Genomic DNA, 13,500 nt, shown 5'->3' on the forward strand with positions numbered 1-13,500 from the left:
GATCCGCGCGTTCACGGACTTATGCAAGGCGCTGTAGGAAAGTCATCCACTCTGTGTGAGTCTGTCGTAGCCGTGGTCCATGATTTCCACCATCCCCTTTGATGTGGCTTGTACGATCACAGATCACTTGGACGGTGACCTCACATCACTCGCGTCTTGTACGTTGTTGTGCAGCACATGGTTGCTCGCCAGCCGTCGACACCTCTTTCGCAAAATGGATGTCTGGTCGACCCTCGAGGATGGTTCCTTCGCGACATTCGACGAATTCCTCAAGGGTTCACGACACGCCGCGGAGTACATCCAAGAGCTCTATCTGGGGTGGGATCAACGCCCTTGGGCGCAGTCCGAGGCACCTCTAGCGGATCCACGCAAGAAGCCAGCGCGGATCAGCTTGCGCCGCCTCCATAGTATCGTGCAGCAACTTCCCCTCCTCCGCAAACTCGTAATCAACGACGTCGGTCAGACCACGGACGGCTTCGTCGTGCCTTCTTTTCCCGCCCGGCCGGCCATTGACAATCTCGAAATCAAGTTTATGGTTTTCGAGGAGGACAGGGATGGACCCCTTGACGTCCTCAGGGTGCTCGGCCTATTCTCTGAGATCGGCGTGGTCTCGTTGTCTGAGTGGTGGGAACCTACCTCGACTGTGAAGCCCGAGGTGCTTATGCGCGACTTCGTATACCCAGGCCCGGTGGAGATACATGGTCTGACAATGCATCAAATGTCTTTGTCGTGGCTCCCGCTTGTTTACCGCGCAATACTCAAGACCGGGTCGCTCAGAAAGGGAGGACCGCTCCAGACGTTAACGTTGCAATTGGACTCGTGCCCGTGGGATGGGATCGTAGTGGCCGTTGGGTGGCTCTTGCGGGAGGCGGGTCAGAACCTGAGGTTTCTACGATTTGATCCTCTTCGATTGCTTGAATATTATGACGGTACGTCGACCCTACATAAAGACTACCATTCGGAGCCGTATCCGCGTGATAAAGGCTCGCCTTGCAGGTTCCAATCGACTGTGGGGAAGGACCAATTTCTCCTCCTGCACTGCTCTCGTCTCGCTCGTCCTCAACCTCGACTACTCATGTTATATGCGCAACGAACTCGGGATTCGCCTTGGCAAAGAGCTTGGATTTCGCATATATCAAGAGCTGCTCGCAGACGACTGTCCACCATCCCTCCAGCGGATCACGTTCCGTGTGAAGCTCTACAAAGAGCTCCAGGATCGTGACGGCCTGTTCTCGATGCCGTGGAATACGATGGAGAAGGTCTTGTTGAACAGCAGGACATTGGAGGAGGTCGTGATAGACTTCAATACTGGGAGTTACGATGGAAGAGAGAAGTTTTGTGAGATGATGCCGACGCTGGACAACAAGGGCATGTTGACGTTCCGATACCATGAGGTGAGACTCTCCAAGTCGTCAGGCGTGTTGCGGTCAGAACGTTGACGTGCATCGGCATGTACAGGACGGCGACGCCGAGTCGTCATACTGGTGGGATCTCCCCTTCTGAGTTATAATACAATCGCCCAATGCCTTTCAGGCCATGGTCTGCTATTTACGCTCTCCGCCGTCGTCTGTCAACATCGATGGAGTATAACTCGTAGTACATTTGAAGCGGTCGCCCCCCGCTTATCTTGTCGTCGTCTGAACGCATGAGAAGTCTCCTGGCACGTCTCAGGGGCATTGCGTCATACTACGATACCTTCCGAGGACCAAGGAGAGGGCTGCAGTCGTGCTGTGAGGTGTATGAGGTCTTCGCTCGCTAATCCATATGGTTGTCACCAACATACTTCGTGCCCGGTAACATGGATCGCCTAGTCTCGTATATGTCTTGTCCTTGTCCCTACCTTGACTGGTATCAGAAACCGTCGGTTTTGTACCGTGTACAGCTCTTCGCTGAATACATGAATCATACCTGATTCTCGAAATGAAGCCACACGGTCCTATCCTACAACACTTGAGTCTCCTGTTCCTTCATTGCCTATACCAGGACGCTGCCTAGCAACTGTAGGTCGTACACAGTTATCCGCCCGAAAAAGTCCGAGCTCTCCTCGAACACCAGCTTCAGGCTATCCACGTTCGCATCTGCGATACCGGCCTCTGTTGAGGTCAAGTCGAACGCTTGCTTCCTGTTCACGTCTTCGGGGTATATATGCGTTAACGTCCGCCACTTCTGCTCTCCATTCTCCAATATCTCGATCAGTGTTCTTGTGCCTACGAAGCCCCCCTGGAAAGTGATCTCTACCCGTTTGGGTGAAACTGGCTTCGGAAACGTTAGTTGGATGTATTGCGGTGTTCCCTATGTATGTCATTAGCGTTGCAACCGTGAGTCATGATGGGGGTTACAATTTGAATCGTACCTGTTGTGAGGTCCAGCAGGTCTCTGGACTGCCATCGGTCAGGAATTTTTTCCCTACCGATTTGTCCAGTGTGGAGCTCACTCTGTTTACGAAGACACGTCAGTATTGATCAATCGATCACGGGTGATGTAGGCTTCAACGCACTTGATTTTAGTGCTTGCATCAATTAGCGGGTCCATGCGCTCAGACATTCTGCAGGCAGTTTCCAATAGAATGAGGGCTCCGCCAGTGCAATTCGGAGCGTTCCTTCACTCCTGCTCCTCGGTGTATCTGGTGCGCCAGAAGTGGAAGTTGGGGTTATGGTGGGTTCCGACGTCGAGGCAATCCACTTTCCTATGACGCCTCCATGTCACGTGTAACATACCCGGGTGAATCGCGTGCAAATCTACGTCGTATCAACCTCCTTGGCCTCTCGACCATGACATCGTAGTCACAACTCTCCTCTGTACACCCAGCATCTGCTTGCGTGCGCACACGCTCTCGGTGTCTAGCGATGTCAGAAACAATCCCAGGCCTCCCGGGCTGGCTCGAACGCTCCCACAACCTCGAGCACCTCACCGCCGTCCTCCGCACGCTCGCGAAGCGCGAGCGCACCCGCAGATCCGCCCGCTCTGCCTCCCAGCACCCGTCGCACCCCCTCAAGCGCCACTGGCTCGCGCACCTCGCGTCCACCGTGCAGACCAACGCCGAACACGTCGCACACTACTCCATTGCTGTCGGCTCGGATCCCGCCTACGCCCCGCTCAACCGCTACGCCGATATCTATCCCTACGACCGCACGCGGGTCGTCGTCTGCCCGGGGGACGACAGCCATGCCTGTGGTAGCGGCTGCGAGGCGGGGCGCTACCTGAACGCGGACTGGGTACGGGAGCTGTGGGGCGGCAAATGGTGGGTTGCTACGCAGGCACCGCTCCCGCTGACCGCGCACACCTTCCTCTCCATGCTCGTCGAGGGCATCTCGCCCCCACCCTCCCCTAACGATCCCGCCTCCGCGACGGAGAATCGGAATCTGCGCAGCGAGCGGCGCATCCGCACAGTCGTGCAGCTCACACAGAACCTCGAGGGCGGCATGCGCAAGGCCCACATCTACTTCCCGCCCGTCGAGGGCCAGAGCTGGGTCATCGAGCCCGGCGAAGGGCGCGCGGACCCGATCGAGGTGACGCTCGTGCGTGCGCAGACCGTCGACGAGGCGCACTGCGTGCAGAGCGTCGTCCGCCTGCAGCTGCTCTCGCCCGAGCGCGCGCCCGTGGGCGACCCCGTGGTCTTCCAGCACCTGCTGTATGCGTCGTGGCCCGACAACGGCGTGCCTGCGCGCGAGGACCGCGAGGGCCTCCTGCGCTTCGCGAAGCTTGTGGACGACGCGAACCGCGACCTCTCGCTCTACACGGGCATCGCAGACCTGGATCCCAACCCGCCGATCGTGGCGAATTGCTCGGCGGGCGTGGGCCGCACGGGTGCATTCATCGCGTTGTGCTCGCTCTTGCGACACTATGGCTTCTTGTCGCCCCCTGGCACTGAGGGCAGTCAGGCGAAGATATCGCCCCTCCCTGAATCACCACTCGGCCCGTTGCCGGACGAGCTGAAGGATGATTTGATTGTTCAGGAGATTGACTCCCTAAGGGAGCAACGGCCGGGGATGGTCCAGCGGGACGATCAGGTCGTGATGATCTACGAGGCGCTCATTGCAGCGTTCGTTTCGGCGAGCTAAACGGACACAGATTGGACTGCACGAGTTCGCGATGATTTACTTGACTGACTACGAGAATTTGGAGGCCGTGCCATAAGGAAGCCTCAGCTCTCTACACGCCACCTTTTTGGAGGCTTACTCGCCTAGAGCTACGTCTCTGACGAACTCTATTGACGCATGTACTCACTAACGGATAGTATGTAGTTCGTAACCTCCAGTGCATATAGCGATATTACCTACGACATAAGCGATTCATTCTTGCCAGTTAGCACAAGTGTGTCACTGGAGTCAAGTCCGACTGCCGTCGGAGTCTTCGCACTCAACTGCAACTGTGGGCACAACGTTCTTGATGATCTGTCGATGGATGTCTGCTCCCTGAGCAAGGCGATGTTGCATGGGGTATATTGTGGTATGGCACGGCAACATCATGGGCTATATCATAGGTATGAAGGTACAAGGGGGACATTAACGGGGGGGCGTAAGGTATGAGAAGGCCGCAATCTGATGTTGGGAATGAAGGGTCGTAAAGTCGTAAGGTCGTGAAATAGTGATGCAGGCAGAAGACACCGAAACTCAAACTATTACGCCGAAGTAGCGCGAGCGAAGAGGGCACCCGAAGAAGAGACCGTGGAAGTAGAGTCTGAGGTGGGCTCGGAGGAAGCTGTCGTAGAACTGTCCCATGTTGCGGTCGTGGTGCTCGAGGAGTCCTCCGTGTAAGTCGTCGCCGGGCCGGTCCCTACAGAGACCTCGAACTTCCCGTCCACTGCCTTAACCCCAACGAACATCGGGGGAACGGCCCTAGGATTGATGAGGGAAGGAAGTTTGCCCGCTGCGTTGGGTATAGAAGGAGAAATAGGGGGGCTGATAGGTAGGTTAGGAGGAGTAACTGGAAGGGATGAGGGAAGAGAAGGAGGTGCGACGGGGAGGGAGGGAGGGGCGACGGGTGGGGAGATGGGTAGGCCGATGGGAAGGGAGATGGGTAGGCCGACGGGTAGCGACGGGTGGGTGCTGGGGGCTGTCTGCGAGCGCTGCATGGTCGACATCGCATCAGAGGCGGACGCCGAAGAGGCTTGGTCTGCCACGGCTTCCCACTCGGCAATGGTGCCGCGAGCTGCCAGATTCTCTACAGGCACAGCGGCGCGAGAGACGGTTTGCATCTGCTCGTGCGCATCGGAGATGGCCTGTGCGACCAAGCGCATCTGGTGGGCAGTCAACGGCTGCACCGATTCCGCCCCCGTAGCGCCCTTCTGCTGCAGTCCAAGTGCGGCCAATATCTTGTTCATGAGGGGGGTGAGGATGGGGCCCACAACCGGTAGTCCTTCCAACGTTGGAAGAAGAGATTCAAATTGTCTGCGGTCATGATGCAACTCAACGTGGGGCGCGTTTGCTCCTGATCATCGCGTGAGCACGCTGGATGTATAAAATGGCATTGCATACACACCGACATGATTCGTTCCGCCGAACGAAACATCTCCCACGTGCACATCAGCAGTTTCTGCGCGGCCCGCCATAACAATCGAGCGCATGCTCGAGGATGTCGACGAGACCATGGCGTGCTCGCCGGCATCTGGCTCGGTTGGGGCGGCAAGAGCGGCTGACGAGGACGACATTGCCAGCGCCGCCAGGAACAGCGAGGAGCTTGTCGTCGAGAGTCTCATGGTGAAAGAACAGATAGGCTGTGGATGTATGAAAGCAATACGAAAGCGCAAGAAGAGCAACCAGCGAGCGGTCTCGTGGAGAGATCGTGATGGTCAGAGAAGGAGAGCGGTGAGGAGCGAGAGACCGGAGGAGGTTTGCTTTTATTGAATTCTGGCGGGCTTCTGCGCGGCTGACGATCGAAAACCAACCTCGCGCGAGGAGAACAGCCATATTTGGCCGGGGCTGACAGTGATAGACACTCTCGGGACCGCATCGCCGATCGGTGGCCGTGGCCGTGACGAAAACCCCTTCGTGGCCTCGGACATTGCCGTCATGCTGGAAGGGCAAGTGTAAGCCATCGCATAACACATTAATTACAAGCAGGCGTGCAACGCTACTACCAGAAAGCCCGGTTACCGAACACAAGCGCCAGGAGGCGCGCGGAAGTAGGTGAGCGGTCACCGGTCGACTAACAACAACACGCCCATCAGTAGGTCCAGATGAGAAAAGCATGGTACACGTTCATGGCGATAGACGACAACCATGAAACTAGCGGGCCTAGATATGATAGCCCAGGGAGCAACATTTGATACTGCCTAGATCCGTAATCTATCAATAGTCTAAAATATCTATGTAAAGGTGCATCAGCAATACAGCAGGGGACACAAGGGAATGAGCTGTACCACATCCAGGAACGTCAGAAGACGCCTGTCCTTCCCCGTCCCCTGTGTTCCATCTCGAATAGCTCGTCATCCTCCCAATGGTCAGCATTCATGCGTTGCCTGACATGGTGCCCGCCGCCACCCGATCGCACCCCGAGAATAATCATGTTCCAGAGCTCGGACATGGCCGAGAGGATAGAGCGGCCCATGCATGAGGAGAGGATGCACCATGCCAAGAGCGCGAAGCTGTTTGAGGCAAAATGCTTGAGACACGATGCCGCGCCACAGATACAAACATAGCGGATCGTATTCACAGAAGAACAGAGAGAAAGACGGCCAAGGGAAAGAGACCAGAATCTTGAGAAACCATGGTCGTTGGTGTGGCCTGGCTGTACTCGAGTGGAGGAACACTAGGCGGTGGGGGGTGAGAAGAGGTTCAGCGGGCGCCACGTGCGACGGACTGATGGTCGAGGGAACGCCGGTATCAGATAAGATGAGAACGGCCTGCGGGTGAGAGACCACGCTGGTTCGCTGCGGCGTAGAGCTTCAACGACAGCGAATCATGGGACTGCAGGATACGAGAGACGAGGTGAAGTGGACCACGAAGAGGCACTTTCGTCGCACGGCCGAGGACATGCGCTGGGTGGTATCGTGTGCGGCGCCACCGGTTCAGAGTCCGCCCTCCAAGGACAGACTTGATGACGCTAGCACGGCATCTCTGCTTTTTGCTCCTTGCGCCCCAATCCCCCACTCTCGTCTCACCATCGATCCAGGTGGATAGTGTGCCGAGCACGTCAAACATCGGACGTAAGTAGGTGAGTTGCGGATTCCGCATGGTGCAGCGCCATGAGATCGCAGTGTGAGATGGCTTACTTACCGACACAGTGGAGACGCACCCAGAACAGAGGATCCCAGTGCCCGTCGCTGTCTGTACCGCTCCCTCGGATCCCTCCTACACAGCTCCTGACCACGAACACTCATATACTTATACGCCACACCGTCCACACTGTATCCTCTAGCCCAATGCAAGACACCAAGTCATCTCCTGACGACGCACAGATGGCGACGCCGCCGCGCACTAGGCGGTCCGCATCGACATCTACGGTGAGTAAGCGCCCGCTTCTTAGGGTTGACCACAGTGACGGAACCGCCTATAGCATACCGAGACAATGGTACCCGATCTTCTGCAACACCTCGACAATGTCGAGAGGGCATCTGTGCCCCAACCCGTCTCAGACCCCTTCAAGTTCCGCAGCGCATACAAGACGGATGAAGAACTGTCGGAATTGCGCAGGCGTAAGAAGGGCAAGTCCCTCGAAGACTACCATAAGCGGCAGAACAGTGTTTGTGGCGTCCTCGACATTACGCTTCGGACGTGTATCTGACGTTGCCCCGAAATAGCTCATCGAAGACCTCCTCAAGACCATGGAAGACCACACCAACGACGCAAGGGTCGAGGAGGAAGCCGCTCGTTTACCAGTACGCGGGGCGGTGTTAACTTCCTCGTCAATCCGCAGCACTCATCTCGCGTTATACAGGTCAAGATAGCCGTATGGGCAAGCCTCATTGCCAACCTCAGCCTCTGCGTACTCCAGAGTAAGCACAGCAGCTGCTCCTTTGGGAGCACTATTGACCCCGCGCAGTGTATGCGGCGATCTCGTCGCTGTCGTTGTCGCTTCTGGCGACCGGTATCGATTCGGTTTTCGATATCGGGAGCAACGTCCTGCTGTTCTGGCTCCATAAGAAAGCCGACGCCCTCGACATGAACAAGTGGCCCGTCGGTGGTGCTCGCCTTGAGACCATCGGGAACATCGTTTATGGTGAGCAGCGTCTCAAGCGCCCGTCCGCGTGTTCGTGCTGACCCACCTTTTTCACTTAGGCTTCTTGTACGTTGCTTGTGATGCTCTTGGCTGAACATACTAAGAACGTTTGAAGGATGGGATCTGTGAACTTGGTCGTCATCGTCGAGTCTGCGCGGACCCTCATCACACATAACGGAACCGACGACACCAACACCCTCCACGTCCCGTCTCTGATCGCCGTCGGAGCAGCGTTGGGTGAGCGAGTACTCGCCTTGAGCCCTCTCATTGGCTGACGAAGTTTGTAGGCGTGAAGTTTCTGCTATTCTTGTACTGCTTCGGGTACCGAAACTCGTCCAGTCAGGTCCGCATGCTGTGGGAGGACCACCGCAACGACCTGTTCATCAATGGCTTCGGTGAGTGCCTCGCACGGCAGAGGGAATGAGGAAGGGAGAGGACTCACAATGATGGGGGAACCACAGGTCTGCTCATGTCCGCGGGTGGGAGTAAGCTCAGGTGGTGTGAGTGCTGGTTTTTGCTGGTCCCATAAGGCAGACTCGGCTAATGCTTCCTCTGTCCAGACCTTGACCCGATGGGAGCCATCATCGTAGGTTTTCTAGATCAGATGAGCACGGTGTGCGTACCGAATCAGCCCTAATTTACTTGCGCGTCCTAGATCGCCGCCGGGGTCATTATTGCGTGGTCGCGCACTGTATACCGCCAATTCTGTTTGCTCGCCGGAAAGTCGGCGCCACACGACTTCATTCAGCTTCTTATCTACAAGACCATGACATTCAGTGACGAGATTGAGAAGGTTGATACTGTACGAGCATATCATGTGGGTTGTCCTTCTCGGCTCCCTCTGGCGGGCGTCGACAGGTTGCTGACGTCTACATCTTCCTTGAAACTTCCTCAGAGTGGACCTGATTATTACGTGGAAGTGGACGTGGTGATGGACGCGAACACGCCGCTCTGGAAGGCACACGACGTCAGTCAGAGTCTTCAGGACAAGATTGAGGTCCTGCCGAACGTGGGCCGTGCGTTCGTACATGTCGACCACGAGGCAACCCACACTCCCGTACGTGTTGTCTTCTTTTCGCTTGCCTTTTTTGCTTATATTGATTCTCTGGGATGTACCGCCGGTTCGCCGATGCGTAGGAACATCGCAAGTTCATGTAACTCACGGCTCGCGGATCCCGCAGCTCACGCGACATACCGATACTCTCGCAATGCTGTCAACATTCAACGACAAGGACACGACTAAGAGAGAAGAACTGTTCTAACAGAGACTATAGTGAAGATTCTGAAATTGCGAAATTACGATTATGATAATGAAATAGAGCGTACGATCTACTTGTGTTACGACAAACACTCACTGCTCTGCACTTTCGTCAGCGGCAGTCGGCCGGATGCAATGATCTCGGTGCGAGGGTGCCTTCCTCAATCTCATCAGCATGAGTCTGGAATGGAAGGAGACGTGCTTGACATTGAATGCGGGAGGAGAATTGAGGACCGTACTGATAATGGCCCAATCGCGCCGCAGCTGGGTTCCTGTGACAATCTCGCCTTCGTCGACCAGTTCTTCAAATAAGCGCTGTCGTCCGACACCGACTTAGCATACGGCATATTATGGCACATCCGTGGGTAAGCCCCGCCTCCCTTGTCGTGCTCATGAGAGACTTCGGGGTGCTGACGGCAATGGTAGCGCACATCAGCCCCCCATATTGTACGCGACGTTCTCGCGAAGCGCGGGCGAGGCGCTTCTCAGCTTCGAGCGGGGGCTCATGGTGACACTCCACCGGGCTCGTCGGATGTCTCGCTTCCAAACGCTTCAGCAGGCCCTTTCTATGCACAATCCCGCTGCTGCGGACAGAGAAGAAGACTGTCGATTGTCACCGAAACTCTGCATCTGCATCTTGACAACACATTCGCGACGGTTATCATATCCTCCGCGTTCTTCTCAAAACAGTCAGTCTTTGGGACTTTTCGGGGAATTGGCCGGAATCTACCTCACTGAGGACCAGGGGGTAAGGTTGCTCAGTAAGTTTGGTGAAGGTTATCGTTAATCCTGGACGCTTACCAGACGGCGATCAAGCTTAAGGGTTTCGGATCGCATGGCTAGCGCCCTCCAGACACTCCACATTCGTGCCGGCCAGTCAAAACCTTCTCGCTCTCGTCGCATATGGAGGCTTTTCGCCAGTCTGCCGGCACACGACTGAACAGTTCCACTACCTTGGGCAGGATCCACTCCAACGGAAACGGGCCTCGTATTCCGGATTGCTACTTGGTAACGTTTCCAGCCAGAGGGTACTCGGTACTCGGCTGCATAAGCATTCTGATCATGCTTCACGATGCATACAAGTTCTTGACTTGCGTCGCTTGAGTGGGGCATAGAGTTGGTGGATATATAGCCCGGGTCAAGCTCTGAAGGAAACCTTGGAGTTCAGCCATAACTTCTGTACAACTTCGATGCTCCCTCCCGCTCCCTCCTGCTCCAGCACTTCCAGCGAGCTTGCTACGAAGACATCACCCTCGCAAGCTCCTTCTCGATGGACGTTCCCTAGCGTGTCGACGGCTCTTCGTGCTGTCGGCACGCATTTGCTGAAGCACACAGGTGTCGGGATCGTGTGCGCTGTCGCGTACTTCGACCCGTAAGTCTTATCTCCTACGAACACCAGAATGGCATTCTCACCTGCCAATAGTGGAAACTGGGGTGTGGACCTGCAGGCAGGTTCACAATTCGGCTACAAGCTCCTTTTCGTTGTCCTTCTCGCCGGCCTCTTTGCTGTCTACATGCAGGTATGCTAGATTCCTCTGACGTCGACGACGAGTTACCTAAATGCATATCAGGTGCTCGCATCTCGGCTAGGGTGTGTGACTGGTCTAGGTGCGCGTAATTTTGTTTCCGGTCCGATTGGCGGCAAATTCATCTTACAAGCTTGACTCCGTCCCGCACAGACCTTGCCTCGCACTGCCGACTGCTTCTGCACGATCGTCCGCGCCACACTTTGCTATGGCGTTGGTGTGTACTGTACCCGCTCTATGCGCTCTCCGAGATCGCCATCATCAGTACGGACCTCGCAGAACTCCTCGGCTCTGCGATGGCGCTTGTCATGCTCTTCCCGAAGCTCGAGATCTGGGCCGGTGTGCTCATTACGACCGCCGACGTCCTTCTCCTGCTTGCGATGCGCAACCCGATCGGCGGGCAGCCCGTACGAGCGTTTGAATTGGGCATTGCCGCACTGGTGAGTGAAGCGCCGTCCATTTTGCCGAGTCTTGACTTCAGGCTGATCGTTACGTGAATCTGTTCTCAGGTCTTCATCGTCCTCATCTGCATGGCTGTCATTATCTCGAAGACGCAGATCAACTGGGGTGACGCTTTTGACGGTTTCCTCCCGTCGAAGACGGTCTTTCGGTCAGACGGTCTCTACACTTGTGCGCGCCTCTCACGGACATCGTGCTCTCGGATAGAATAACTGACGTTCCTACGAATTACAGCGATAGGAATAATCGGAGCGACTGTAATGCCTCACAGCCTATTCTTGGGCTCGGCTCTCGCCACTCAGGACCGGGTCCATTCATCGCCGGCGGAGAACTCCACACTGGGCACCGAAACGTCTGTCTCTGTGCGAAACGCTCGCACGATGGCCAAAAACTTCGTGAAGGCATTACGGATTACCTTTCAGGTCAAAAGGATCGAGGAGAGGCCAGACGAACCCAAGTCGCACGCTGACTGGACCAACCATCCACTTTCGTTCATCCGGCAGCACTTGTCCCATGGAATCGTCGACATGGTCATCAGCCTTCTAGGCCTCGCTGTGGTAATCAATGCTTTGTGAGTCCGACATTCGACCTCGACATGTCTCGTCCGCCTCCACCTGACCACGCAATCCCGGGTTGTAGGATCCTGATCCTGGCTGGTGCCGTGTTCTTCGTCAATGGCGGGGGGTCAACGGGTCCTGCTGATCTTTTCGACGCATACGACCTGATTCGTGATCGTCTCGGTGTTGGTGAGTATTGCATCCGCTTCATGTAGTCCCGGCAGTCGCTCACTGATGCTGGTGTATAGCTGCCGCAACTTTGTTTGCACTGGCGCTCCTAGCATCCGGCCAGAGCTCCTCAATTGTCGCAACTTTGGCTGCGCAAATTGTGTCCGAGGGCTTCATCCATTGGACCACATCTGTAAGTTCCCCGACTGGAATTGATTTATATGCGCGGCAGCTAATTGGTGCGATATTTCAGCCCGTCCTAACGCGCCTTCTCACCCGTTGCTTCGGGTTGATTCCGTCCTTGGTGGTCGCCGTTGCTGTGGGTCGCCCCGGCATCGCGACGCTGCTCGTCGCGTCTCAGGTTGTGCTATCGATCGTGCTGCCCTTCGTGACTCTCCCCCTGATCTTGCTCACGTCGTCAAAGCGAGTCATGACGGTCTACGACAATGCGGAGTGCACCTCAACTTCAAGCGCGTCATCAGAAGAACTTTCCGACGATACGCATAAGGAGAGTAAGACGGAGGATCTTGTGGTGGAGACTATTACCGAGACCGTTCAGGATCTCGAGCGTGGTTCGGCAAAGGGCGTTGACTTCTCGAACGGGAAAATCACGATAGCCATCGGAGCGGTGATTTGGGTCATTATCGTTGCGGCGAACGTGTACGCCATCGTCGGTCTCGCCATGGGCCAAGAGTAGCCAAAAGCAGTAGCGCGCTGGTCGTGTGTGCCAAGGACATTTAGAAACGTCGCTCGTTCGTATCGCAGAAGTTCTCTCATTGATGTATTACTATACGGTTCATCTTCCCGGCTTTCTTGCCTCGTTCTACCGCATCGCCCTTGTATCATTTCTATATGGTCTGTCGCCTCCGTGTAACAAATTCATGAAACCTGGCAGTCATCTGATGCAGTCGTGTGCCGTACCTAACGAAATCCGAAGCAAGCCCTGGGAGCGACGCTTTCGATATAGAGCAAGAAGTTCACCTCAAGCGCGGTTCGTCCCCGAAACGTCAGTAGCCAGCCGTCGCATCGAAAGCCTCGGGGACGCCGGCGGTATGCGACGTCTAAACGCAATCGCCAGCGAATGGAGCAGAGAAGAGGCAACCCGTGTGGTAGGCGATCATATGCGACGAGAAACGTTATAAGAACCCCAGTCTCAACGAGGACTGTCAAGCGCGTGATGATGAAGCGTTGAACTCGGCAGCTGTGTACGTTAGTTCTGGGCAGAGGTATATGTCTTGCAGACATTTCGAGAAAGGTAGCGGAGTCTTGCGCTTGGTTGAAATCCCGTCGACTCAATAGCGGATGGGGAAAGTCTTGAGTCGCACGTCAAGTATCAACGGAGAAGATCCAGAGAAAGAACGTCCGCCGGCAC

At 55.8% G+C, this 13,500-nt stretch overlaps 6 protein-coding genes across 6 annotated transcripts; 4 read left to right on the forward strand and 2 right to left on the reverse strand.

Moving 5' to 3' along the window:
• Nucleotides 1–1,082: 1,082 nt before the first annotated feature.
• Nucleotides 1,083–1,503, forward strand: DICSQDRAFT_142844 (uncharacterized protein; the record flags this gene model as incomplete). The annotated part of the gene is made up of 2 exons (XM_007360629.1): nucleotides 1,083–1,394; nucleotides 1,459–1,503. The coding sequence occupies 2 exons, from the start codon at nucleotides 1,083–1,085 to the stop codon at nucleotides 1,501–1,503; spliced, it is 357 nt and encodes a 118-aa protein (XP_007360691.1).
• A 403-nt stretch (nucleotides 1,504–1,906) lies between these two features.
• On the reverse strand, nucleotides 1,907–2,602 carry DICSQDRAFT_131567 (uncharacterized protein). The gene is made up of 3 exons (XM_007360630.1): nucleotides 2,498–2,602; nucleotides 2,354–2,435; nucleotides 1,907–2,292 (listed from the first exon to the last, which is right to left on the reverse strand). Exons 1-3 carry the CDS (start codon nucleotides 2,542–2,544, stop codon nucleotides 1,975–1,977), a joined length of 447 nt encoding a protein of 148 aa, XP_007360692.1. The 5' UTR covers nucleotides 2,545–2,602; the 3' UTR covers nucleotides 1,907–1,974.
• A 244-nt stretch (nucleotides 2,603–2,846) lies between these two features.
• Nucleotides 2,847–4,290, forward strand: DICSQDRAFT_151595 (phosphatases II; the record flags this gene model as incomplete). Its single annotated transcript, XM_007360631.1, has 1 exon — nucleotides 2,847–4,290. One exon carries the CDS (start codon nucleotides 2,847–2,849, stop codon nucleotides 4,059–4,061), a length of 1,215 nt encoding a protein of 404 aa, XP_007360693.1. The 3' UTR covers nucleotides 4,062–4,290.
• A 331-nt stretch (nucleotides 4,291–4,621) lies between these two features.
• On the reverse strand, nucleotides 4,622–5,698 carry DICSQDRAFT_165119 (uncharacterized protein; the record flags this gene model as incomplete). Its single annotated transcript, XM_007360632.1, has 2 exons — nucleotides 4,622–5,430; nucleotides 5,482–5,698. The coding sequence occupies 2 exons, from the start codon at nucleotides 5,696–5,698 to the stop codon at nucleotides 4,622–4,624; spliced, it is 1,026 nt and encodes a 341-aa protein (XP_007360694.1).
• A 1,811-nt stretch (nucleotides 5,699–7,509) lies between these two features.
• On the forward strand, nucleotides 7,510–9,544 carry DICSQDRAFT_96586 (CDF-like metal transporter; the record flags this gene model as incomplete). The annotated part of the gene is made up of 12 exons (XM_007360633.1): nucleotides 7,510–7,683; nucleotides 7,742–7,819; nucleotides 7,879–7,936; nucleotides 7,984–8,160; nucleotides 8,220–8,226; nucleotides 8,276–8,397; nucleotides 8,448–8,555; nucleotides 8,622–8,660; nucleotides 8,721–8,746; nucleotides 8,816–8,977; nucleotides 9,056–9,217; nucleotides 9,298–9,544. The coding sequence occupies 12 exons, from the start codon at nucleotides 7,510–7,512 to the stop codon at nucleotides 9,316–9,318; spliced, it is 1,134 nt and encodes a 377-aa protein (XP_007360695.1). The 3' UTR covers nucleotides 9,319–9,544.
• Nucleotides 9,545–10,608: 1,064 nt separating this feature from the next.
• Nucleotides 10,609–12,825, forward strand: DICSQDRAFT_45631 (natural resistance-associated macrophage protein; the record flags this gene model as incomplete). Its single annotated transcript, XM_007359715.1, has 10 exons — nucleotides 10,609–10,790; nucleotides 10,842–10,938; nucleotides 10,990–11,026; nucleotides 11,098–11,384; nucleotides 11,454–11,574; nucleotides 11,638–11,974; nucleotides 12,043–12,149; nucleotides 12,209–12,321; nucleotides 12,382–12,657; nucleotides 12,712–12,825. 10 exons carry the CDS (start codon nucleotides 10,609–10,611, stop codon nucleotides 12,823–12,825), a joined length of 1,671 nt encoding a protein of 556 aa, XP_007359777.1.
• Nucleotides 12,826–13,500: the final 675 nt, after the last annotated feature.

The sequence above is a fragment of the Dichomitus squalens genome (genome assembly GCF_000275845.1).
Source record: "Dichomitus squalens LYAD-421 SS1 unplaced genomic scaffold DICSQscaffold_1, whole genome shotgun sequence".
NCBI classification, from domain to species: domain Eukaryota; kingdom Fungi; phylum Basidiomycota; class Agaricomycetes; order Polyporales; family Polyporaceae; genus Dichomitus; species Dichomitus squalens.